At 41.0% G+C, this 27,865-nt stretch overlaps 1 protein-coding gene across 1 annotated transcript in view; it reads left to right on the top strand.

Annotated features, from left to right (window-relative positions):
- LOC134449224 (NACHT, LRR and PYD domains-containing protein 3-like) overlaps window positions 1–27,865 on the top strand; it is a 59,908-nt gene that overhangs the window by 18,581 nt on the left and 13,462 nt on the right. Inside the window, exon 6 of the mRNA XM_063199068.1 lies at window positions 2,916–3,089. Coding sequence (XP_063055138.1) covers window positions 2,916–3,089 — 174 coding nt within the window. The remainder of the gene's footprint in view (window positions 1–2,915; window positions 3,090–27,865) is intronic.

The raw sequence follows: 27,865 nt of genomic DNA on the forward strand, positions 1-27,865 counted from the left end.
CAGTATTCTCTGGCATAGTTTCATCGTTAGGACACAAAGGCATACAAAGTACATCACTCAGGACTTGATTCTCAAAGGCAGGTTCATCTCCCTGATGCCCATACTTCTCCCCATAGCTAAGCAAACAGGGCCTTGTTGCCAACACCTCACCCATGTCAGCACAACCAACTGCTACAGAATAATCTTTCTCATATTCAATGATGCTCACATGAGCAGTTTCTTCATCCACAGTCAAATTTTCACAGCTACTTTCAGATTGTCCTTCCTGTGTGCCGACCTCAAAACCGTTGACTTCACTGCTGCAAAGCTCACTCAAATTCGCAAAGAATGTGTCCATTAAGTCTACCGTTTCAAACTGAGTTTCAGACTTCTCACCCCTCTCACTTAACAAGGGGAAAAATGTGTCACATAAGTCAACATCTTCCTCAGCGTCAGCGCCCTTGCTCACCGTAACCCCCAACTCCCCAGAATCTAAACCTTCAGCCGCTGTAGTGCCAAACATCTCATTAAAACCATCAAGACACATGCAGTCATTCACAGAGGCAAAGAATGTCTCCCCCAAATCAACAAACTCCTGCTCCTCTTGCTCAACTTCACTGTGCTTCAATGTGACCGAAAGACACACCTCTCTCCGCTCTGGGCTATCCAAATGCATGAAAACCCCGGCATTTTCAATTGTAGCCTCCTGCACTGGCTTACACTCACTCTCTTTCTGTCTGAGCGTACCCGCTCCAAACTCAATCTCTCCTCTCTCTTTCTGAAATGCTGCAATTTCCCGGTCTAACTTTGCCATTACCTCTTCATGCACTTGCTTTGCCTTCTCTTCCTCACATCTTTTCCTTGCATCCTCCTCCTCCCACAGTTTCCTCTGTCTAGCGAATTCTGCCTCCCTATCCTTTACTCCCAACCACAGCAACATCCCAGTAACAATCTCCGGTTTCCGTGCATCATGCAAAAACCTTGCCCCACAAAACTCCACCACTGCAAGTAAATTTGGTCTAGGCAGCCTCATTAATCGAAATCGTGTAGCCTCCTCTGCCAAAAACTGCTCCACATCAAAGGTAGACATTTTAACTCACTTCCCTCTTCACACCAGCCACTTCAACACAAAGCCGTGCTTTAAATGGCACGGCAGACAGCAAATTATGCCACCACAGAACCCTACTTGACTCGAGCCCCCATTCACAAGACAGCAAAAAAAACAAACAAACAAAAAAACAAATCCAAAATGCTAACCTGGCTATCTAGTTAAATTCCACAGGACCTTGGCACCAAAACTGTTATACACACAGCAAACAAACAAGTGAGCCGCTGATCCCCCACAGCCCTCACTAATGCTGATAACACAGCGAAAAAACAGTAAGCCTGTCGATACCACACGACCCTTACCAAGAACCAAAGTAAGCAGCTGATACCACACAGCCCTCACCAAGTTACCAAAAGCCAAGTCCTGTCAAACCTACTAGCCTAGCCACCTAGCCACCAAAAGCACATGGTTAGCTCTATGCTACAAACCTTTCTGCTAACCACAAACATTTCTGCTAACAAGCAACAAAACCAATCAAAACCAAACCAAAACAAGACTCGTCTATCTAGTGTTCAAATCACGGACGTCAGCCCCCAAATATAATGAAGTTACCGGTCTAACCTACTAAAAAGGAACCCTACACTGAACTTACCTGACTCTAAGGATGTATGCAGCAAACGTGGTAGTCAGCATGTAAGAAACTAAATGTCTGGATGCAGTGTGAGGGCAACCAAGCTTACCTTCTGCGACCCTGGGCGAATGCAAGCATTGACATCGGTGTCGGACAACTCTGTCTTCCGAGCCTTTTCCCCAGCTGGCTCTCCTCCGATGGTCACAGTTGTGGGGGAAACCCCACGTCAAAGATATAAAATCCCAAAGGTCTGTCCATACATGTGGAAACGCAAGGTCATTGTCCATACTACAAACACGGTCTCGGGAACCCTGAGCAAGCTAGCTCCATATGCCGGCCTCACGCCTGGCCTGCGAGCTCAACTTCTCTCCAGGGCTCTTTCCAAGTGACTATCCCGCTTCTCATCCAAAATGGCTTCCACTACTACTTAAAGGCTCAGAGCCGCAAAAGGTAGTCAGTGCCCCCATGTGGTGTGGATGTGTTAGTGTGCTGTACTATTTCCAATGCACCTAAATTAACCCTTTCATTACACCAGCATAAGTCAATCACATCAGTGCATCAGCTCAGCGGCTGATCGGCTATCACCGGCCGGTCAGTCATGTAGCAGCAGGTTCAAGGCATCGCCATTTCACAAGCGGGGGGAGGACAATATAACGATATGATGAAGAACTCGAGAATAAAAGTTATGGAAATCGATAAACCTAATCTAATTGGTTCATTATAGGCCTACAGGATTCAATTTTGAATAGTATCAGAAAAGTCTAAAAAGAGCAATATTATTAAAATTATGTCATCAGCAACCTCTCTGGGCCTACTGTCAGTGGTTGGGCCCTTAGAAAGTGTATCACCTTTCCCCCCCTAGCGGCGCCCCTGAGGATGGGGGAGAGCACTGGTTAATTACTCTCCCCACCAACCTGGCGGGTCGGGAGTAGAACCGGCAACCTTTGGGCTACAAGTCTGACACCCTAATCGCTTATCCACGACTGCCCACTCATTCATTGTCTTAATTACAGTTGTGTAGAATGTGTGTGTGTGTGTGTGTGTGTGTGTGTGTGTGTGTGTGTGTGTGTGTGTGTGTGTGTGTGTGTGTGTGTGTGTGTGTGTGTGTGTGTGTGTGTGTGTGTGTGTGTGTGTGTGTGTGTGTGTGTTTGTCTGCATGTGTGTAATTAACAGATGCTGCCCAAATTGTACAATGTCTGGCACGTTCATTCTCTGACACACACACACACCCCCACCCCCCTTCCCCTCTCTCTCCAGGCTTGGTGGCTGCAGTATAACAGAAGAGGGCTGTGCTACTCTGACTTCAGCTCTGGCAACAAACCCCTCACACCTGACACATATGAAACTGGATGATAATAAACTTGGAGACTCAGGAGTGAAGCAGATCTCTACTCTACTCAGCAATCCAGACTGTAAACTACAGCAGCTGGGGTAAGCAATGACACCAACGAGTGTGTGATGCAGCACATTAAACACTAAGACTACACTAAGATGGAAACAATAAACAATAAGATGGAATGTGTGTGTGTGTGTGTGTGTGTGTGTGTGTGTGTGTGTGTGTGTGTGTGTGTCTGTCTGTCTGTCTGTCTGTCTGTCTGTCTGTCTGTCTGTCTGTCTGTCTGTCTGTCTGTCTGTCTGTCTGTCTGTCTGTCTGTCTGTCTGTCTGTCTGTCAGGGTTTTTCAGCCATTTTTCTGCTGCCCACTAGTGGTCCATGGCAGTATTGCTAATGGTCTGTAACTTGCTATGTATTTAAACTACTACTCTTAACCCTTTAATGCATAAGCCATTGGACTCACACTAACACATAACATGGGTCTAAATAGACCCGCATTCATTTCCAATGTATTTCTGAGCATTAATCATGTATTCTCTCACACAACTTCTAAAACCAATACATTTTATCCCATTATTCTTCTAAAAGTAATTACATAGGTGGTCCTTTACTCAAAAAAGTATTTTTTAAAATGTTCTTATATTTTTATTTTACAAATAAACATGAATTTGGAATTAAATCACTAATTTCTAGACGTGGACCGAAAATGGCCCGCATTCATTTCTAATGGAAGTCTAAATCTTTCACTATAATAACTTCCACAATTAATGTATTTTAATAGCTAATGGATTAAAAGTTGTGATTTAGGCAGTTTTTAATGCACAAAATGGGTGTTATTTTGTTGTATCTTATATAAACACACAAATAATTTCCCCCATTATTGCAGACATAGCCTAAGTCTGAAGTGTTTCACGTTAGGAACTAAAATATATTTAATAGGATTCCAGTCAGGAACCAATTAACTGTTTTTGACCACTGTTGACCACTGCTGACCTATTGGATTTAATCATTCCTAGTCATGCATATTTGTGTAATAAAAGACGGTGTGATCGGAGGAGTCCAATAGCCTATATCAGGGCATAATTAATGTGCATAATTATTAGGCAACTTTGCTTTCCTATGGGAAAATATGCCACAAAAGACATCTAACAAACTCCAAAAATACTATAAAAATGTTTTGATGTCTTCCAGAGGGGTGTGGCTGTCTTGAAATATTGGTCACATCCGTCTAAAGCACTGTTACAAAGCCATCAGTGTCACATGACATGAGCTCACAAAGTCACTACCAGATTTAGAAGAATTGAAGATGAAACTACCACAAAAGTATTACCTGCAGTGCTGTTATATTCCAGAACTGAAACCTACATTGAGTGTCCACAAGAACATTGTATTCAGCACTCAGAGACATGGCCAAGGTAAAACAGCCTGAAACCTGAAGACCACTCAAGAAGAACCTTAAGTCAAGACTGGGTCAAGAAATGTCTTTAGACAGATTTTTTCAATGGTTTTATGAACTAGTGAAGGTGACTGTTAATGGACCAGGTAGATGAGTCTATGGCTAGATCAGCAATGTGCACACTTACATGAGTTCCTGAGTTCCACTCAAATGCCAGCAAAGTACAGCATAAATACCATGGTCTTCAAAATATGCAAATGTCTTCCTCTCAATGATCCAGCCATGGGCTCATCCACCCTGTCTGTCAAGAGTCACTTTCCCAAGTCCATATAGGCCTAACTTTGAAAACTCTGTCCTCAGGTATTTTTGACCCAGTCTTGACTTGATTAACTTGTCTAGTGTCATCCCTTCTTACCTTGGCCATATCTCTGAGTGCTCAATGCCCTGTTCTTCTGGACACATGGTGTAGGTTTCTGTTGTGTAATATTATAGGACTGCAGGGTAATACTTTTTTGTAGCTCCACCTTAAATTCTTCTCAATGTTTGGTTGTGACATTTCTTACGAGACTGATGACTTTGTAATGATGCATTTCATAATTCTGTGGTAAAGTGACCAACGTCTAGCCAATTTCATGACAGCCACATCCCTCTAGAAGACTTCAAAATTGTTAATCGACTTTTCAGAGTTTGTTAGATCTATTTTGTGGCCCATTTTCCAAAAAGACAACAAAGTTGCCTAATAATTATGCACACCTGATATAAGGTGTTTGGCACCTTCGACCACTGCCCCATATTTTTTATACAAAAAATGCATGGCCTGGAATGCTTAAATCCGATAGGTTTTCAAGTTCATATAGATTCCTGTCGGAAAATAAGCATAAAAAAGACAATATGGTCAAAAAAACATGTTTGCCTAATAATTCTGTATATAAAAAATGAATGCGGATCATTTTTGACCCATGTGTGTAAACAGGGGCGGAGCTACAGGGGTGGCTAGGGTAGCATTTGACCCCCCTGAAATCTGATTGGCTACCCCAAGTGCTCCCCCAGAAAATGGACAGTAGCCCCGCCCACTCACGTTACACGAAGCGCATAGATCGCCCGCAAATGAAGAAAGGATAACCATTTTCCCCACACACATTTTGATGCAAGTTTGTGTACACACCACCCTCATGAATTGGGGCATATGGGGTACCATTCGAAAGCTTACAATGCCGTCTGTCTAGTGGTATGCAGAGGAACTCTCTGTGTTGTACGGTCTGACGGCAATGTGAATCGCAGATGTGTGCTTTTCCATCCTGAAGAAGAAAAGCATTAGAAAAATAACAGCTTATTTCAGTCCAGACTCATTTCGTTTTCCTTTTAATGAAAAATTAGCTGTGTGCCATTTACGATTTTTCAGTACTATATAATGCTCTATATCCCATGTGATAAATCAATAGATTCGGTTTTGGTGGTAAATGAAAGTAGCTTCATGATTAATTCCTGTGAATTCAACTCAAACCTCATGTCTAAAGTCCAAATATTCACTGGCATATGCTAATTGCTGTCTTTGTGTTGGATTAAACTATATGCTAATGAGTATTTTAAAAGAATGTCCGTACAGCACCTTTGATAGCATTGTTATATGTGTGAATTGTAGCAAGTTCTTAGCAGCATTGCAACATTACAGTGACTGGACTTTAGTATGGAAGTAACTCTTTAATGTGCAGTGTGAGTTCAATTTGAACTTTGAAATTTGAAATTACATAAGAACACAGATGGTAGAAAATAACTTGATTAAATCTCAGACACCTAAGCATTAATTTCCTTTCATCCTAATTTTACTAAGTCTCTGATGCAGAAACTTTGAAGTTCATTTCTGATAATTCTGTAGAAACGTTGAAAATCTGCAATAGGGCTTCAGTGAAACACTTATTTTTATCATCTCAAATCACTATATGATTCTCGTATACACAAACACAGATAGCCTACAGGTGTACACACCTGTCTGTGTATTCCAATGGCTTAGCACCCAGGTATTAGGCATTTTCCTTCCAAATAAGAGCAGCCCTTCATATCACTTTTCTAAAAAAAACTTATGTTTCCCACATTTCTGGCACATCTACATATTAAATAATTACTTCTACAATGGTTAAAATGTATTCAGAAAAGACAGCTAGCAGTATACAAAAATGGCCATGTTTTTACTTGGAATGTGATCTTTTCTATACTATTTTCTCTCCGGAAATGACTGTGTGGTGTTGGGATATGTAGGCCTAATTTGAGTTAGGTTCAGTCAATGTAAGGCACTATATAGTTCTTTGTAAATCTTGCCAGTTGCAATGCAATGGGTTTCTGAGGGTCAAATCACAAAAAATAACTGATTACTGTTTGACATAATAGGAGACCTAAAACTTAAGGGTGCAGTTATAGGGTGCACAGCGGGTGTTATGGTTGCCAAATGTGACCAATGATTACCAACCCAAAAATACTAAAAAGAACACCTTAAGAATAAAATCCTGCCAGAATTAAACAGAAGTATTGATTTATATGAACTCAAATCTACAGAATATGTATCTTTAACCCATGGGCCTAGATGACCATCGGAAACCGCTCAATCTGGTAACACTCACAGGTGTCATAAGAACCCTAGAAAATCATTCTCTTGTGTTTGAGTGTTTTTTTTCTCTGTGTAAGAGCATGCCCCTGTGAAATTCATGTGGCTACCCCATTGCTCCCCCAAGAATAAATGTCTGGTTCCGCCACTGTGTGTAAATATCATATAATTGTATAAAAAGATGTCTATTTCAAAGAATAACCATACAGTATTTGAATTAAGTATTAATGTTGGGAGTTAATACTCCATAAATGACAAAAAGTTGAATTTTTAGTAAAAGAATCAAAATCCTTTCTCAATATGGCTAAGAGACATTAAGCTTGTGATGAAATTACATAGGAAATGAATGCGGGTCTATTTAGACCCATGTGTCTAAATATCATATAGTTATATAAAATTACTTCTATATCAAAGAATAACCATCAAGTATTTAAAATAAGTATTGATGTTGGGAGTTAATACTCCATAAATGATACAAAGTTGGACTTTTAGTTAAAGAATCAAAATCCTTTTTCAATATGGCTAAGAGACATTAAGCTTGTGATGAAATTACATAGGAAATGAATGCGGGTCTATTTAGACCCATGTTATGCGTTAAAGGGGTAGTAACCAAAAAAGTGTTTTCACGCAAAAAGTTATGATGCATAAAAATAAATTAAGTCATCTAAGCGACAAAAACAAGTCAATTGAGGAATTCGTGGAGTGCTGAGTAAGAAAATTGTATTCTTACAAAGATATAGAAATTTTAAACTCAGCCGGGTCTATTTAGACCCATGTTATGCGTTAAAGGGTTAAAAAGCTGCCAGATCCAACTTAGTGCACCAATGAGTGTTTTGTATTACATCCCTCCATACTAGTTTTTTCATAGCAAATGTCCTTAAAGGGTCACAGGCAGGATTAAAGGGTAAGTAATGACTCTCCTGAGTCAGCTGATGCTATAATGAGTCATTAGTAAGTGAATGGTGACTCTCCAGACCACTTTCACACTCTGCTGTCAGACTTCCCCACATGGAACTTTTTATGGAGTAGAATGAGCATCATGGGGATAAATTAACACCGCGAGGGGACGAAAGCATTTGTTTAAATTATTGTGTAGATTTTGAGACAGCCATGCCACAGGCACCCTGCAAACTCACCCAAACTGCAGAGGTTGACTTTAAATTGATATGTCATAATTTTTAATTATAATTTATGTAACCTAGCCCCTTTTACTTGGGGCTGTACCAATCCCACTCAGGGGTCAAGTGAATGACCACAAGGCTGATATCACAAGAATAGTTCTTTGTATTATTAAATGCAATTATCACAAGGCATAAATATGTTTAAAAAGTCTTTCTTCAAGGCAGCGGTCAACAGGCACCCCAAGACCAAGTCAAAAGAAAATAACACCACAAACCACCACTCTCACATGGTCTTGCAATTGCAAAAGAAACAAAATAATTGAGTAGGGGAGGGAGAGACTAGGAGTTTGAAGTAGATTAGAACCGACACTGCACTCAGTAGTTCCACACTCAGAGGGCCCTCCAATGGACACCAGTACACAAAGTTGATTTTTCCAGTACACAAAGTTGATTTTTCCAGCACACAATGGTGACACCCCAATAGTTGGGCAAACACACAATAGCTACTCCAAGCTCAAACGAAAAGGGGAAAAAAGGGATAGCGGGACAGGGCAAAACAATTCCAATATGAGAGGGTCACTAAATAAACAAAACACAATAAATGAAAAATGAGGTGCACTGTTCACTCAGGTACCGGGAAAAGCAGTGATTGGCTACTCTACAAATCAGGGTATTGGGGCCAGAGCCATACAGAGAACAGAGTCAGGCAATCTCCGCTGTGTGCTAGGGTGACTTCCTCATTAGCAAAATTAGCTGTTTTAGCTTCTCAGTACTGCTCAGCGTTGCGAATGTTAGTGCCTAGTAGTGGGCGTAGCACACAGCAAATGCAATGCGATGCAATGCAGGGAATATGACAAGACTTGCTGTTCGTAGTAATAACTTCAGATAAACATCACAGGTGGTAAAACTGTTGTGATTATCGCCACGGAGACGGTTGATAGTTTACATATTTGTGGTGATTACCCCGCAGTATAGTTCGTTAGTCCTTATTTTTGGCTGTTAATGTGGTGGTTCTATGTTGAGTCTATGGGAAGACAGCCGCTTTAGGCACGACCTTATCTCGTTGAAAGGCGGGGCTGCAATTTAATTCCTGGTCCTCCAATCGCGTAACTCTGTTCTCTGTATGGCTCTGATTGGGGCGGTTCACGCACACTACCTAGAAGAAACCAAGATAAAGGCAGACATACAAAATATAACCATTAGTATAGGCCACATTTAAGACTCAGACATATGTTCCAAGACCCAACATATTAAAACCAATGCTGCTTTACATCCTTCCATGGATTACAAAAAACCTCATCACAGCAGCCATACATACGCTAAAATAAAAACTTCACCGAGCAGTGTTCAATCTTTCACCAACTCATTCATTCATTCATTCATTCATTCATTCATTCATTCATTCATTCATTCATTCATTCATTCACAAGCTCACTCAATCATGCATTCATTCATTCATTCACGTTATTTTCCATGGTTCTACTGAACAAATTGAGGCATACCTACCAGGGTATGAGGATAAGTCCCGACTCTGTCGAAAGGCTGCGAGGTCCAAGAGTCGTGGGCTACAAGCTGCCCCAGTCAAGCTCAACAGTGCGGTGTGATACACCGCTCGTCCTGCTCAATACTCACACGCAGGTGCACTAAAAGTCAACAGAATGCAGCATCAACCTCTGTTATGAATTTCCCACCCAAATCAGTTTTAGTATGAAAGCCTCAGTATTTTTATTCACAATAGTGCCTACCGGAATGTTATGTTAATCTCGAGCCCTGAGGAAGGTCAGTAGACCGAAAGATTGGCCTATTAAAAAGAACACAAAGGGGATTTAAGTGTGCAGACATTTTTCTTTCATTTTTACACAGTTTTTGTTTATGTTTGGCACCTTTTAATCGAGAGTGCGGTGTGATCCGGCCAAACACTAATCGCGTGTCTCTACAAGCGTCATCATTAGGAATTCCAGGACAATAGCTGCTGATGGCCAATGATGCACTAAGAATGCAACAAACGAAGGATGAATAAGTGACTACGAACATCCTGTTAAATATCATAATACTTGGGTAGTTTAAAAGCCTCCACCAACCTGAAACATTTCAACACTAGGACAGACGCGTCTTTTCGTTCACGCTCACACCGTCTTGGTACTTGTGTCAAGTAGGGATCAGCAAAGCGCGAGGTAAGTATTCATTACGATGCATCACTGTAGCGGATAATATAATACTAAAAAAAGTGTATTGATACTTTTAATGATTGAAATTGAGCTACCCGGGTGTATTTTTAAACGGCAAACAGGTAAGTTCTCAGCACATGAACTTGGCGTTGCCTACACAAACGCCGACAGCAAACAATTCTTTCAGTGACGCCCCCCAGGTGAATTGAATATCAGTGATAGGCTCATTGCACCGCCAGGTAGAGGCGGTGCCCTGGAGACGCCATAATAATTTGTAGTTTCCCCAACCGGACTTCCTGGCTACATTTATTTATTTTTTTAACGATTTCCGTTTTTGTTAAAAAGGATTTGAATTACGATTTCCTTCGTATTTTCGGGTAGCCGCGGGGTCTAAAAAGTCTAAAAAAAATGTCTACATTTTGTAACCTAAAAAGGTCTAAAATAGGCCTATATGTCTCAGGTCTAAAAATTTTAACAAAGGTCTAAATTTCTTATTTTCCTCAACCGATCTGCTGCGAAATGCAATGTTTGAAACGTGACCGTCAAATACGAACATTAAATGTGGAAAATGTGAGCGAACGTCAAAAGCGCAAACCGAGGCTCTCCTGGCATTTCGGATCTGTGAAGGCGTGAGGCAGCTGGTCAGGGGAGAATTGTTTAGGCCTATTAGTGCAGGTTATTAGTGCAGTTTAGGCCTATTAGTGCAGACCCTGTAGTCTTCAGATCCACCTGTTTCCATTTTTTTTCTAAAGTGGAAACGCCCAAAATCCAAGATGGCGGATATGTGGTCATATTCTTACACAACTGAATGTAATTGAAAGAAACATGTCATATACCTTTTTGGAATTGGTGTTTTTTATATTTCTTACACCTCCTGAACACAAAACAACCTGTTTCCACCCCCCGCCCCTTAAGTTTTAGTGCCAAAATCCAAGATGACTGAAATGACATAGCATACATTATATATTTGGTGTTTTAAGATCTCTAAAGTCATTGTTTTTTCTTGTATTTAGTAATATTCATGATGGATAAAGGACTGTTCAGTCAGCCATTACATGAACTTCATTCAAAAATGATTCAGTCTGTTGTAAAAATTTAACATGACAGATAAGGCATTGAACGGCTCTTTAAGTTATAATATGACCAGGTAATATGTCATCCTATTTATTTGTAGGACCCCCTCTGAATAAAAAAAACAACTTGTTTCTATTTTCCCTTAACTTTTAGAAACAAAATCCAAGACTATAGCAAAATAAGGACATTTGGTGTTTTAAGGTCTATAAAGCCATTCTGCAGTACCTATTTTGATAGGCACATAACTGTCATTACATGAAATGTTATCAACATTTATCTCATATTTTGCCAAAATTCAACATGATATCCAAATCTCCTAGATCTCATCTATATCTGAACTGACCCCTGACCTCAATAGCATAGCAGCAGGTGGAGCCGGTGTGATTTATGACAGGAGTGGAGCCCTCTTTCCATCCTCGTGTCTCAGAGGAAGTGCATCTGAAATTTGGGGTGACACACCATAAATGTGCTCACATGTTGGCTTGCAATTGGCCTGTTGCAAAAAAAAGGCCACTTGCCTCCAACTAAACTCCCTAGACTGATCAGGAAGCACAAGAAAACCCTATAAATTAATTTCACAGAACAACTAGAACAACTACCAGAAGAATGGTACCACCTTATTCCATGCATTAGTATATAGAGAATACTCTGTAGTATCATTGAGGTAGAAACAGTTTACAGTCACACTTGTGCCACCAATATTTCATGATGCCAGAGGTCTTACAAAGGTATGATAGTGTGGCCATTACTAGGGTCATGGGTGTGCACTGACTGTCATACCAAAGAGCCTAGTTCTGTGAGCAGAGAGCATGGCAAGATTGTTGGAATTGGAGGAATGCAGCATCCCCGGCCCAAACATTTGATTTCATAGCCTTCAGGTAAGCTGAAGCCGACCCTGAAGCAACTTTGTAGGCCTTGGCCTTGACATAGGCATCCAAACCAGTGCATATGCAATACTACTGTACAGGTAGCACTGCATAACAGGTACTGTACATGAAGTGATTCAGTCATTTTAGTTTGAACAATAATTTGGACCTGCACAAAATCTTCTGTGCTTAAATTCACAAATGAATGGCTTTATAGACCTGAAAGCGTTATGTTAATATTGATGTTGCTATATGAAATGGCGGTCATCTTGGATTTTGTAATGGATCTAGTTTATGTGATGGCTGACTTCAGTCATGTAACAAATATTACCAATAAAAGTCAATAATGGCTGTATATTAAAAAATACTAAATGTGCCAATTTTTGCCAAATATGATGTCAGTCATCTTTATTTTCCCCCTAAAAAGGAAGGAAAACGTTGGAAGCAAGTTGTTTTCTATTCAATGTTGCCCTGGAAATAAAACAAAGATTAACTGAAGAAATTCAAACCTTAAAACAGCATTAATGGCACATTTTCTGTACACGATGGCAGCAATCTTGGAATTGCCACCAAATATTAAGAAAAAAATGGAAACAGGTGGATTTGTATTCGGGGGGGGTCCTAGAAGTTAAAAAAATGCTGAATGGAAAAATCTATACGAAATGTTCCTAAACTTACAACTGAACCTGCACTATATAGCCTATCTTAAGAGTGGCCGTTGAGGATATAAGGTCATCATGGAAAATTGGGCATTTAAGCCAAGTTGTGCCAAAATTATTGCGTTTTCCCGGAAATCTAATTGTGTGGATTGATTATCTTCACCTTGACTGACAACACAACACAAACGGCAAGACAAACCGTGCCCAGCGGCAAATCCAAGGGCTGAGTCGATAAAGGTTGGTGGAGCCCCGTCACTTCGGGCAGAGGTGTCTGCGTCTTAGAAATAATCACGGACCACCACTATAACTGCCGTTATTGTAACAGTGCGCAAATGTCTCGCCAAAACAATTTAACACGTGGCGAAACTCATCATATTAGTTCTAGCTGCATCTATCTCTGTAGTCAACTTGAAGATTTTTTTTAATGAATCATAGAAACATGCTTACAGTTCGATTAAGGGCTCAACGGTGGGCAGAGGTGCCTATGCGCGCATGCAGGGCTGTGAGTTTTTCCATTGACGGGGAGAGTGATTGTCAAACTACTTTTTAAACGGCGCTAGAAATGCTAAGCTCCGCTTAGCGTAAATGCTAACGAATTATGAACCTGTTAACTTTATGAGGGAGAGCAACATATCCGTGTATAAAGTCATCATTGGACTTTCATGTGATGTGCCCTGTTCATGTTAGGGGAGAGATGGGAGACCTGGCGACTGTGAGTGTCTGTTCACTTGCTCATTTGCTGTCACAACATCGCCTCACCTGAAGTTTGTAGGGTGTAGCATACAGTAGGCCTAACTCTCAGTAACAGTAACATAATGTTTTAATGTGCAAGCCTTCTGTATTGCCAAAGTAATTTACAATTTGCCTACACATGTTATGTATATGTTTTGGCAAGTGTAGACTTGCATGGATGGAAGAAATATGCTTTCAAAGGGCACATTTCTTTAGATTAGGCTACTATGAAATTATAGGCATATGTCTAATTTTGAGGCAGGGAACTGGTACCAATGACATTCTTTTTTATCTAGCATATACCTTCATGGCATATTAGGGCCTATGTGTTGACAGTATTTGCAGGTTGTGTGTGTTGCCTAATATGCCCCACCTGACCAATTTCACTCCAGCATTGCTGGAATAAGACTGGAATACGCTATAAGACAATTGTGACTTTTTATTAAATACTTGCCACCATTATTATTTTTGCTATTGAAATTAGGCCTATTGTTATCTTTTCGTGACCCCGGTTCGGGAACTGGGAATCGGAGCGATGCTGGTCTAAATTTTCTTTTTTTGTGGTCTAAAATAGGTCTAAAAAAGGTCTTAAATTTGATGTGGTCAAACCTGGGGACACCCTGATACATCCTATAGAGAAAACCACAAGTGCTTGAAAGACAGGGATGAAAAGCCTAGTCAAGTTGTTGTAGTTAACTTGAGTTTGGGAGCAATAAAAAAAACCTTCAGAGAAGGGACAGTTGTAATGAGTTGGGTGACAGGCCTTCATTGACACGGCAGAGGAGACATCGGGCTGCATATAGAAATTAATGTGTAATGAATGTGAATATGGACATAAATGTGTAATATGTTGTTCAGCCCTTTTAATGGGAGAATTTGGAAAAACTGGCCCTGTGACCAGCACCCCTCATGTAGAATGTGTGGGGGAAAAGGAATAGCCTACCCTCTAAGACCCTTTTTGTCTATGCGTTAACAATTTCACAGTGCTCTTAAATTCTTATCGCTGCTCCTATTTTGTTTTATTTTTGTTTTCATTACATAGACCCCTGCATGCGGGACGAATGAAACTGTGTTGTAAACAGAAATGATTCACTGTACTGCATTTTTTGACAATGACAATGTACTACTATTATACATGTCATGGGTAAAATGTTATTTCTCAAAATATAAATGGCTGAAATGTAGGCCCAGGCCTATAGTTTCTCCATGCGCCAATGTCATACTGTAATCATTGTTTTGCCGTTTTGTCGTTTTTCAACCTAAAGGAGAAGGGTTTGCACTTAACACATAGGTCTCGTTAACCGACAAATGTCCATCATTGATGGATTTTTCTGATGGATGACGGAACATTCTGAAGCCTGTCCGGATTATATTGAGGGTGATAATAAATGAGTCACAAGTTTAAGTAAACCCCATATCGCAAATGTGCATTTCAATTAGGCATAGTTCTCGTCAGTGCAGATATTTCTGGCTTCTATCGTTCGCCTTTCTCCCTCTCTCCCTGCTTGCCATGCCATGCGCAGCAGCTGGGCTGTGCGGCTGGCTGCGCCGGACCGCGCGCCTCGGCACTTGCTCCAAATAATGAATTAAAATAAGATGTTTCTTGCCACCATACATTCATGTGTGACTTCGATCAATTTTAGATTCAGAACTATTTGTATTTGTAGACCTAGACCAACTGCATTTACTGACTATCTGATTGCCAATGACGAAGTTGTCCCTCTATCGCCTTTCATAAAAGCATAGTTTCATAGGTCTATCGCTATAGCATCAGACGTCACTTAACTCCTCGCTTGAAACATAAAAAAAATATGCGAATAGCATGTTTGCTATCCTGTGATTCTCTCCATCCCTCCCTCCCCCCTCCTCTGCTCCGCTGCTCCTTTATAAACTTGAGCTTTGAGTCTGTCTGATGGCTAACCGCAGAATGGACACACCCCCGTCATTCTCATTGGATGTAGATAGAAGTTACATTTAATGCATCTGTTATCAATAGGATTGGCGGCGAAATCTAGTGTGACCGCGCAGCTGTCATGATCAATGGTTTTATTTGCCTTTTTTTAATGTACCATCACTCCTAATCCAAGTAGAAGTCAAGACAATCAATGGATTTCTCAAAAGTAGGCTATAGCCTAACCCTGACATATTCTTCTAATGCAATGTTTAATGTGACACTACAGGCCAAACCAGACAGAACTATATTGTGAATAAATTCACTGTATCACCTTATCAAAATTGACCTGAAAGAAAACCCACACAGGAGACAGAGGTAACATTTAAACTCTGCAGCAGAGTGGGGGTCCTGTTCATCACAGAGATGTTACAGAAATGAAACAAGCCCCGTCTGCTAACAGTGGTGGCATGCCTTTATTAGCCCCTAACAAGTAATCACTAACGTAATCTTGAGTTTAACCAGATAAGGTCATAGTTCAGCTAACGAGAAGAATAAACATACAAGACAATAGTTCAGATAAGTGGTAACTTATAAGACAACCGTGGGGGAGATGGCCTATCTCCTCCTACAGATGTCACATAAATCACAGCAAGAGCTCACACAGAGACAGAGTTCACACAGGGTTTTAACCAAACAGAGTTTAACTAGAAACACAGAAAGCAAAAGTCCTAACTACAGGCTATACTTTTATCACATTTTATATTTTCAATAATACATGTATAAATGCAGAGAATTTCTTAACATATTCCCTCCTCTTGAAAATATAACCATTATCACTTAACAATCACCGTGGCTTTTACGCATGGTGTGTAGAATGAAAATATTCAAATATAAAGGTCAGAGCTATTCAGAACCATTACACTGCGTTAGTCTGCTCCATATTAGTTAGGCTCGAATTCATAAACAGTTCCAAATTGTCTCAGTTCTTAACAAGGCTGTTGCTCGTCCAGGAAACCACTTTCTCAAATCCACAGTTTGTGGTCATTCATTGGAATCATGGGATGGCACACTTACATCTGCGTCGACAACACAGGGTATCACTTTGAATCAGACACTATGAAGATCTTTCATTCAGACAGGAGCACAAATACCTCCCCAACCTTGTTGTGGGCAAAGGTACAACTTGTGTCCAACCAATAGATTCCTTTAATAACCAGGGTTGCTACTGTTGGAAGATACATTGAGAGAGAAAGAGAGCAGTGTCTGTTTCCTGCAAGGCACCAGGTCAACATAAATATTTAGGTAATGGACCAGCAACGGATGAACCATTATTTTACCAGCTTTCACATGAGCATAGGGAGCAACTAAGGCATTCCTTAAAGATTTTAAATTGGTATAGCGCAGTTAAAACTTCTATGGTGTCATTCTAATCACGTAAAGTGGGGAAGAAATCATATCTATGTTTCAAACATACACAATGCTAAAACACAATCATTTTCTTGTTCTCTCAATGAAGTCTTAAACACACATAAGCCATGTATGACAGGTACAGGTACAAGTAATATTCACTTCACCATCCGTGTCTATCAATCATCTTGGGATTTGTATCCACTCTCAAAGTCCATGTCCATAGAAAATGTCCAGCACATTTTGTGTCTCTAGCAGTGGCGGTTTTGGGGGGTGTGATGTTGGTAAGCACGAAACCGGTAAACAAAGCCAAACTAGGAGGGGCTCCCTCAAATAAGATTTTTTTATAAAAGCGCTCTTAAAAAGTGATTTTAGAGCTCTTCAGACAACCTCCCTGCGAATACTCAATTGTTTTTCTACCACTCTGTGTTGTAAGTTAATACCGCTTACAACAATTCACTTTACATATCACAGTCTCCCAAAAAGGATGTGTTCTTATTCCACCCCGTTAAATAAAACCAAAGTCAGCCAAAGAAAAGAAGTGAGGGAGTCAAACGTGGCCACAAGCGTATTCTGACCGAATCACCGTACACACGGCAGCTGCCAACCACCTGCGTTACTCCGTGACCTGTCATTGCATGTCCCTGCCTTTTTCACTCGAGAACAGGCTGAACGACAACACCAAAGCCCTTCTGAACAATTAACCCATCCATCCATGGGTGAGCGCAAGCGAGCCAACCCGGTGCATAGCATCAACTTCAAACATCCATGTCAGAGAAGAGCGAACAAATATTAACCCAGTGATCCTACCTTAAACGTTGTCTTGACTGCTGTATTTCTCTCAACTTCTCACTTCATTCCAAGCGTTTCCACCACCATTGTCCATGTTGCAGTTTGTAATCCATAGCTAAAGCAAGAAAGGGGCTTCTGTGCTTCCATTAGCTCCGCTCAGTTCACTTGTGTGACTCCTCGAAATGTTTGCAATGCATTGAACATCGTTGATTCGTTTCTTATATCCACATCTAAAACCGTTCCGTTGCGAGAAAATATGCTTGTTTATCAACATCTTTTGACGTTTACCCAGTGCGCGTTAACAGTATGACAGTTCAAGTGCATATTACACTTAATAGATTAATTCTACTCGTCTACTTTTTGTTGCGAATTCGTCAATAACTCTGTCATACCAGCGTGGGTCTCTCTCTAGTTTTTTAACCATTGCTTTTTCAACAGCAATCAGACCCAGGTTCCTAAGGCGCTCCTGTGCAATTGTATTGCGCGCAAACGTTTTAACGCGTTTCAAACAGGAAAAACTCCTCTCTACCCCAGCCGAGGTTGCACCTACTGTGGCTACTAGACACATGAGGCGATACAGTTCTGGCATAGCCACATCCAGCCCTGAAGATTTAAAGAACGCCAGGGTGTCACACAGTTTGCCTGATGCGCTGTGAAGTTCCTGGTCTGCATAAAATACACTCAATTCTGATCTAAGCCTTTCTCCATCGAAAAGGGTCCCATAACTGCTCATCAGAGATTGCAGTGCTTCCTCTGGAAATGCTGTCCTGCCACATGTAGAGGGATCGAGTAGTTCTAGAAAGGCTAACTTATCTAGGCCACTATATCGCACATTAATCTGCTCGATCAAGTTATCCTGTATGCGCATGTACACATCACGGTAATGCTGCTGGGGAGTTTGCGCACCCGTGCGCCTGCGGCTATTCCCAGGGTCGTCTGTAAGCTCGATCGCCTTGTTGTAAATGGCCAGGAAAGAGGCCTCCGATTTATTATCAGTCACCTGCTCAATTAACGAGCCAATCGTGCGCTTGCAGAAGGCGAAGCGGATATTTTCTGCTGCAAAATATCAAAGACAACCGCTGTCTTGGACAGAATGTCATTGTAAGTCAGCAACAGGAACATGAACTGAAAGTCCTCCAAAGTCTGAATGAAACCTCGGACGGCATAGATAGTCGGCTGATCAGTAACGTCGTCAGACCTAAGCATCCTTTCGAACGCGTCCAACAATTGATCCCGGTGATTTGCCACTGTACTCACTAAACGCGAGGAAAAGTTCCACCTAGTGGGCGCAGTCCTGGGCATTCTAGGGCAGCCTGTGTCCTCTAAGAACATTAACCGCTTGCTAGATTTGGCAAAGAATGAGGTGAACCCAGTTAGGGTACCGAAGAAAACCTTTGCCTCATAAATGCACCTCACTCCTTGTGCTAAAACTAGATTAAGGCGATGTGCATAACAATGAACAAAAACTGCGTTGGGAGCTTTTGCCTCAACCTTGGCTCTAAGTCCATTAAGCTCAGATGCCATTACCGCAGCCCCATCGTACGTTTGCCCAACTAGCTTTGCGCTGTAGCTAAAGCGATCCATCTCAGTGTCCCCCAAGTTAAACACAGCCTGGGCATTCCGGGCGGCGGACACATCAAAGAAACCCCAAAACCGCTCTTGGATACATCCAGTAATGTCTACAAACCTCAAGATGATAGCAAGTTGTGCATGGCAGGAAACATCAGTTGTTTCATCTATCTGCCATGCAAAGAAGGGAGCGGAATCTATCTCCTCTTGTATTTCATGCTGAAGTACGGTCGCTACAGCACCGATCAGATCATTTTGAATGATCTTCGAACATCCAACGAAACCAGCGGAGGGGGCCTGGAAATGATCTGTCAATACATTGTCCCAGAGCGCCACGACATCAACAGTCTCCCTATAATTCCCTCTGCTCGCTGACTGCTCCGATTCATCGTGACCCCTGAAAGCCATCTCTTGGCGGGCAAGCAAAGATGTCACCGACACTAGCCTCTTTAGCATTTCTCGGTTTTTGCGCACTACCTCGTTATGTCTAATAGTTTGAAGACGAGCTCCCTCGTCCAACAAATGGTCAATTCGATTAGCTGAGCCCAGCTTCGTCAAATCTACCTCAGCCCGTACATGTGCTGCACTTGTCTCGTGCTTTTTAGCACAACGACGAAAGTTGCGCAAGTCAACAAATCCTGTCCTAGCCCACTTAAAACTCTTATTGTGCGATGAGGAAAAGATTTGACAAGGCCAGCAGTATAAGCGATTTGTAACACTGCTACTTGTTAGCCTAGAATAGGTCACATACCACTCCCGCCGAAAAGCCCTATGTCTGTCACCCGTGCCCTGAATCAACGTTAAATCGGGTGTAGCCCTACCCTGACGTTTAAATGTCAACTTCTCGTTGTAGGTAAGCGAGCGTAAATGTGTCGAGATCCTATCGACCACGTCCAGAGTTGTGGATATTTGTCCTGACATTGTCTAGTTCTAGCTCTCTGTCTTTGACTGCTGCCGATCACAATAGCCTCGCTGCCTGAATGTGTCAAAAAACTGCCTGTCAGCCAGGGTCAGTCAACTGTCACCGAAGCAACGCGTCAGATCGAGTTATCATTCATCAACTCACCTGTCAATCATATTATCAGGCGCGTTATTGGTAGAAGCCGTGCTTCAAAACCTGGCGGGGCATCGCTGGAAAACCAATAAAAAATAGAATCGCTGTCATTGACTTCAAGTCTTTCAGAATTTGTGCTTCATTTGCTGTAGTACCGTGTTTCACCATCGCTGGTAAACAGTGTTTCACCATAGCCACTGTGTGGAGTCGCTGTTTTATCAGTTTTACGGCTCTGAGTTTTAGGATTTCAAATCGGATTTTTGGTTTGTTTTTTTTTGTTTTTTTTTTAATCGGTAAGCCGTGCTTCAAGTGCTTACATTAAGAACCGCCNCTGATCTCTAGTCTCCAGCTTGTAAGGAAAAAAACACAGTTTCACGCTTGCACTTTCCATTGGCTGTGGGGAAGTCAAACCTCTAAAACTGAGGGGAGCTCCTTGCTCACCCCACCAGTACTGAGACGGACGGAATGTAAACATTCAGTCCATTTGATGCCAGGTCCACACCCAACCACGGCAACCGGGAGGCTCTCTCCACTCCAAGCTCCCAGGATTGCAGTGCGAGAGATGTATTGCAACCCTCACGACAGTGGGCTCAGCACTTGGTATAGACAGTCTTAACGTGCAACTGACAGCACTTTGATGAACATCCAATCACTGGCCTTAGTCTTGATCTAGCAGGACTTTTTCCTGTGGAGATGAAGAAGAACAGGGAAAAGTATTCTACTCTAAACATTTATCATAGTCCATGTGTTTCTAATATGGTTAGTCAAATCAGCACTGTTGTAAGTTAATGTTTTAGGTTAGGTTAGGGGTGAAGTTTCAGAACAAGATCTCATTTAACGTGTGCCCTATACGCATATATTTCTTTGATGCACTATTCATTAATTTGAGGAGTAGCACACTTCAAAAACAGTCACTATTCCATGTGCTTTAAAGAATTAGTAATTGATCAATACCAAACAAAATAAAACATCCATAAAGGTCTTATGCATAAAACATCTGTAACTATCCTAAAATATCTCTCCTGTTTGAGGCATGTGTCATCCACATGACTCAATAACACTGAAGTAATTCTTAAACAGACTTTGAGCACAGTAAATGAGGAGGATAAGTGTTCACACAAAAACACCAGTCCACATCAAACTGTGAAAAAGAAAACCAAACCAATTGGGAGAGAAAATAAAAACAAAAAAAACAAAAAAATTACAGCATGTCACAGCATAACCCAAAAAGTAATAAACCAAATAAAATAAAATAAAGTCAAACATAAACACTTCCAAACACCCTGCACCCTCCATCACAGAGGTGCATATACATCAAGGCAGGCTTCATCAAACATTGGCCAAGGCATAGATTACGAAGAAAATCTAGTATAGGAAAGGCAGACACAGTCAACAAATTTGCCTCAAAGAGAGAAGCTCCCAGTAGTCAACTCATCCACACACAGACAGTAGCAAGGAGAGGTGTGCAGCTGGAACAGAGTAGAGAGCAGTGAAATAAAAAAAACCTCATGTCATCAGTGTTGACAAAACAAAACCCAAAACAGCCCAACCATTGCCTCATAATCTATACTTGAAATAAAATAGACAGCACTATTATGGGGGAGCAACATTTATCAAGAGTACAGCAAAATGATGAAAAAGAAAATGAAAACAACGAGCATGCAGTATAAAATTACTACACTCACAGACATAGTTGGCTTCACATAGTAGTTAGGCCTGCATAAATCACTTCGTAACAGAACCACAAAAAAACATATTGGCATGCAGTTCTCACTGTCCGTCGTTCATGAGGTCATGGTAGATGTAGGGGCCTAGCCCAACTCCTGTCAGTAAGGACAGCACACGTAAAATAGGGAGCTGAAAACAAAGTATGGGAACACACGCCATCCAAACAATACACACAATTCATCAAACTGGCACCACAAACCACCTAGCTGTCCACATCGTTACAACTAATAAGATAGGATGAGATTAGTCCTCACATGAAACTGTGGCACATAACCACTTTTGAAAGCAATAAAATTAAGTCATAACTGCTTCTCATAATATTTTGAAACAAGTAGGCTTATATAAAATGCAAGGTTAAATCTCACCCAACTTGTACATGTTGACATAACCAACCATAAACCATCCGTAAAGCAAAATAAAACCCAGACGGAAGGGAGAAAAATAAAAAACAAACAAAACTGACAAATAAAATAAAGAAATAAATCACAATTGGGAGATAGCAAAACAAACCAACTGCGTTAATGACTAGACTAGTGAGTCCAGTTAGGTTAACCCAACTCACGTCACAGTCGACACTCTGAGGTACTCAACCCCAGTGTGAGGAAGCGCCTTCATGCACACCGGACCACCAGTGACATCCAGTAATAGTCATTGAAAAGTTAAGTACCACAGTACTGCAGGACAATGACATAACACAATGTCGCGATCAATGCATCACAAGTTCAGTAGTGCCATTCAGGTAACAGGACATTCATAACACTATTTCTGAACGGATTAAAAGAAGGGGAAAGAAAAATGATCCATCCCTGAGAAAAGCTTTGGCCTACCTTCAAAACCAGTATTAAAACTAAAAAAAAAAAACCAGATCCATTAGGGCTTATGAAACATGTGAAATTGCAAAGACTAAGGCAAGGCAAGGCAAGTTTATTTATATAGCGCATTTCATACACAGGTGCAACTCAATGTGCTTCACAAAGTTAACAAATGTAAATGAAAGGAAACAGGGAAGAAAGAAGGAAATGAATTAGAGTCAAAAAACATTTAAAACATTAAGATAAAACATAAGGTAAAAAAATAATAAAATAAAATAAAACAAATTAAATAAACATAAAAATAAAAATAATAATAATAAGTAATTTAAGCTAGGGGAAAGCATCTGAGAACAGCTTTGTCTTGAGTCTAGATTTAAAGCTATCAATAGTGGGTGCATTTTTTATGTAATCTGGAAGCTGGTTCCAAAGCTTTGAAGCATAGAAGCTAAAGGCTGCCTCTCCACACTTTGTTTTGACTTTTGGAATCACCAGCAAATTCTTCTCCGTTGACCTTAGTGACCTAGTTGGTGCATACAGCTGAAACATATCCAGTAGATATGTGGGTCCCATTCCATTTAGTGATTTAAACACAAGTAGCATAGCCTTAAAATCAATTCTGTAGCTTACTGGGAGCCAATGCAGCGATCTTAAAATTGGAGTAATGTGGTCGAACTTCCTTGTCTTTGTAAGAACCCTTGCAGCTGCGTTTTGTACAAGTTGAAGCTGTTTAATGGTCTTATTGGGGAGGCCAGTAAAAAGACTGTTACAGTAATCAACTTTACTAGAAATGAAGGCATGTATAAGCTTCTCCAGATCATGTTTAGACATCAGGCCCCTAAATTTAGAGACGTTTTTTATGTGATAAAATGCAGACTTAGTAATAGCTTTCATGTGACTGTTGAAGTTTAGGTCACTGTCAATGAGGACCCCAAGATTTTTAACTGTTTCCCTTGCTTTCAGTCCCTTCGTTTCAAGGATAGTAGCAATATGTTGTCTCTCCTCTCTTTTCCCAAATATAATTACTTCAGTTTTATCTGTGTTCAGCTGGAGGAAATTGTGAGACATCCATTTGTTAATTTGGTCCATGCAATGATAGAGTGATTCAAGGGGGGTATAGTCATTTGGGGACATAGATAAGTAGAGCTGGGTATCATCCGCATAGCTATGGTAATTTATGGAGTTATTCTCGATAATGTGTCCCAGTGGCAACATATACAGATTGAACAGTAGTGGTCCCAGAATGGAGCCCTGGGGGACCCCACAATTCAGAGACATCGGTGATGAGGTATGTCTTCCAATGGCGACAAAAAAACTTCTTTGTTGTAAGTACGATTTTAACCAGTTGATCACTATGCCTGTAAAGCCAACCCAGTGTTCCAGTCTATGTAGTAGTATAGAATGATTAACTGTATCGAAAGCGGCACTCAAATCGAGTAGCACCAAGACGGATAATTTGCCAGCATCAGAATTCAATCTTATGTCATTCATAACTTTAATAAGAGCTGTTTCAGTGCTGTGGTAGGCACGGAAACCTGATTGAAACTTATCAAAATAGCTATTAGACATTAGAAAAGCAGTTAATTGGTTAAAAACAATTTTCTCTATTATTTTACCCATGAATGGTAGATTGGATATGGGCCTATAGTTGTTTAGTACCAGTGCATCCAGGTTGTTCTTTTTCAGTAAGGGTTTCACAACTGCTTCTTTCAGACAGCCTGGGAATATGCCTGTTTGTAGTGAGGTGTTGATGATCTGAAGTACATCTGATGATATTAGATTTAAGATGGATTTGAAGAAGGCTGTTGGTAAAATATCTAAGTCAGATGTAGAGGAGCTAAGACTTTGTACCCTTCTATTAAGAATGTCCACATCAACTAAATGAAAATTTCTCATGAGGTTAGGATTTAACTTCACCATAGCAAGTTGGTCTGAATCTTGGGTCGGTTGCACATGTGTGAGTATGTTTGTACGTATTTTTTCAATCTTTCCTTTGAAAAAGGGTACGAACTCATTGCATTTGCTGACTGAGAGGAACTCAGAGGGCATTTGATTTGGGGGCCTTGCTAGCTTTTCCACAGTGCCAAACAGGACACGTGCATTATTAATATTTCTGTTAATTATGTCAGAGAAAAAAGATTGTCTAGCTTTAGAAATTTCTTGGTTGTATTTCGAGAGTGTGTGTTTATAGATTTGGTAGTGGACTTCAAGTTTGGATTTACGCCACTGTCTTTCAGCCCTCCTGCATTCTTGCTTTAGCAATATAACTGTGGGATTCATTCTCCAAGGTGCTTTTTCACGTCCCACTGTTTTGATTTTTTCGGGGGCAATAACATCCATAATACGGGTCATCCTTGAATTAAAATTAACCATGAGATCATCTGCACTCTCTGAAGTTTGACTTTGGATCTCTGAAAGTGCTTGCTGAAAGAGTGAGGCTGTCTCACAGTTGATTATACGTTTTTTGACTGTAACAGATTCCCTTTGAACATGAGGGTACATAGAAACATCAGAAAAAATGCAGTAATGGTCAGAAAAGCCATAGTCTTTGACACTAGCACAAGCATTAAGGCCTTTTGTTATTATTAGGTCTAAAGTGTGACCTTGGTTGTGTGTTGGTCCTGTTACATGCTGTGTGAGGCTAAAAATGTCAATAAGACTTAAAAATTCCTTAGCATAGACATTCTCTAAGAAAATCGCCTGCTATAAACAAGCTTTCATAGTCCACACAAACATTCGACAACAGCTCACCAAATTCCTCTAAGAAGAGTGGTGCAGAAAGTCTTGGAGGTCTGTAAATAGTCAATAACAGTATGTCAGAAGAACATTTTAGAACTGCAGCTAAGTATTCAAAAGATGAAAATTCACCTAGTGATGTCTTTTGACATTGAAACAGTGCCTTGAAAATAATTGCTATCCCCCCTCCCTGTTTATTCTGCCTTTCTGTACTAATGAAATTAAAGTGTGGCGGAGTTGCTTCTATAAGTGTGATAGAGCTAGTGGATTTTTCCAGCCATGTTTCAGTTAAAAATAAAAAATCAAGGTTTTGGGTACAGATAAACTCATTGACAACAAAAGGCTTGTTCCTTAGAGATCTACTATTCTGTAAAGCTAATTTAGCATTGAGCATTGGAGGCATTTCCACTGTGGTAGTGAGTTTTTTTGGGACAAGTCTGAGATTTTCCATGCTTGCCCTCCTGGGGGAATGTATGCGTGTCCTCAAGAGACCTCGCTTTGTTGTTAGAACTGGAATACGATTGTCCACGGGTCCCCTTATCTGCTTATTTTCAACACCACTGTTACTATGTGGGTAGGGACCCAGTTGATATCAGACTGTGCTTTCAACAAGGTCATCATCACTGATACTATTGTACTCCAGAGCACAGACAGGTGGTTGTGGGGCTTTGCCTTTTTTGGGTGCAGTCATGGATGGAAGTATCCTTTTAGATTTTGGGGTAGAATGAGGTTGACCTTGAGAAATATCCGCATAGGAGGCTTGGTAGGAATGTCTGGGGGTAGAAAAGGTAGATCTGGCATAGGGGAGTAGTCTCGCCATAGTTGCTGGAAATCTCAGTCTGGGAGATGAAGATGGTGTTTCGTCGTTCCGGGAAGGTTGTGATTCCATTGGTGATTGCATTTTGTCGCCGTTGCCAGGCCTAGCTGGTGGCTGCGTTTCGCCACATCTGGGGGGTGAGTTTGGTTTTGAGGAAACCACATTTCCTATTTCCTGTGTGGACAGTCGCTTTTTGGCAGACCTGGGAGGTGGAATTGGTGATGCCAATGGCATTTTGCCAGTCCGACAAGGAGGTGAACACTTGATCTCCGGCGAGCGGCTTGCTGCCAGTTTCTGTGACAGATCTTCCAGCTGTTCCGAAAGCTGGTTCAGTTTGTGGCGAGTTCTGTGTGTTCCGTTGTTTTCCACTTGAGCAGAGAGGGACTTGGCTACGTCATCTGTGTGTGTGCTTTCGCCAGTCTGTGGCTCAGTTTGCACACTTACAGGCACAGAGGGCTTGTTGAAATGCCCCTGTGTCTGAGTGGATACAGATACAGGCCGCTTATCAGCGCCCAAGGTCTCAATGCTGTAAACCAACTGGTCTGTCAGCACTTTGGCGCCGGTCCAACTCAGTTCTGCACTGTTTTTTTTTAAGAGTACAGAGCGTCTCCAGAAACGGTCGAAGTTGTCAACAAAGCTGATACCGTTGGATCTGCATGTCCTTGACAGCCAGGTGTTTAAACAATTTAATCTCGAAAACGCATAGTCGCGATAGCATGGTGCTGGTATTGGCCCGCTGATGAAGGATGGAATTTTCAGATCTTTTAGAGTTGAAAATAAGTCATTAAAATCCTTTTTGACAGTTATTTGCTCTTTGAACAGATCCGCTGCCCCACAGTGAACAACAAGGCGATCAATAGATCTGTGGTCAGACACCAATTGTGGGATACTGTCCTTGGTCTCACGTACGGATGCATGGGGCAGACAGGACACTTTAAAAGTTCCATTTCCGATATTTTTCACACTCAGATCACCAACAACAAGTGTTGTAGGAGAGGCAGGCAGCTGCCGTCTAACTTTGTTCTTGTTGTTCCAATGCGGTGTACGTTCAGTTTTTATTCTGGGAGCAACTGGTTCCAATTGTTCAAGGCACTCAAATCGATTTTGAAGTTTTATGGGCTGCTCCCCAAATTACTCAAATTGTATTGGCTATGGAAAGCCTGAGCATGCAGGTTCACAATGACATTTCACAAACAAAAACAAATACATTGTGGAAACAAAATGTGTAAAAATAAAATGAAAAGAACAGGATGACAAACCTCCATGTCGACACAGCCTACCATACAGTATATCATGAAAGTGAATACACCCCTCACAGTTTTGCAGAATTTTGAGTATATCTTTTCATAGGAAAGCATTACAGAAATGTAACTTTGACACAATGATTAGTGACCTTTTAACAACATATTTAACCGCTTAAATTTCTTGTTCACTCAGAAAAAAACAAAATAC

The sequence above is a fragment of the Engraulis encrasicolus genome, chromosome 5, assembly GCF_034702125.1.
Source record: "Engraulis encrasicolus isolate BLACKSEA-1 chromosome 5, IST_EnEncr_1.0, whole genome shotgun sequence".
In the NCBI taxonomy this organism is placed as follows: domain Eukaryota; kingdom Metazoa; phylum Chordata; class Actinopteri; order Clupeiformes; family Engraulidae; genus Engraulis; species Engraulis encrasicolus.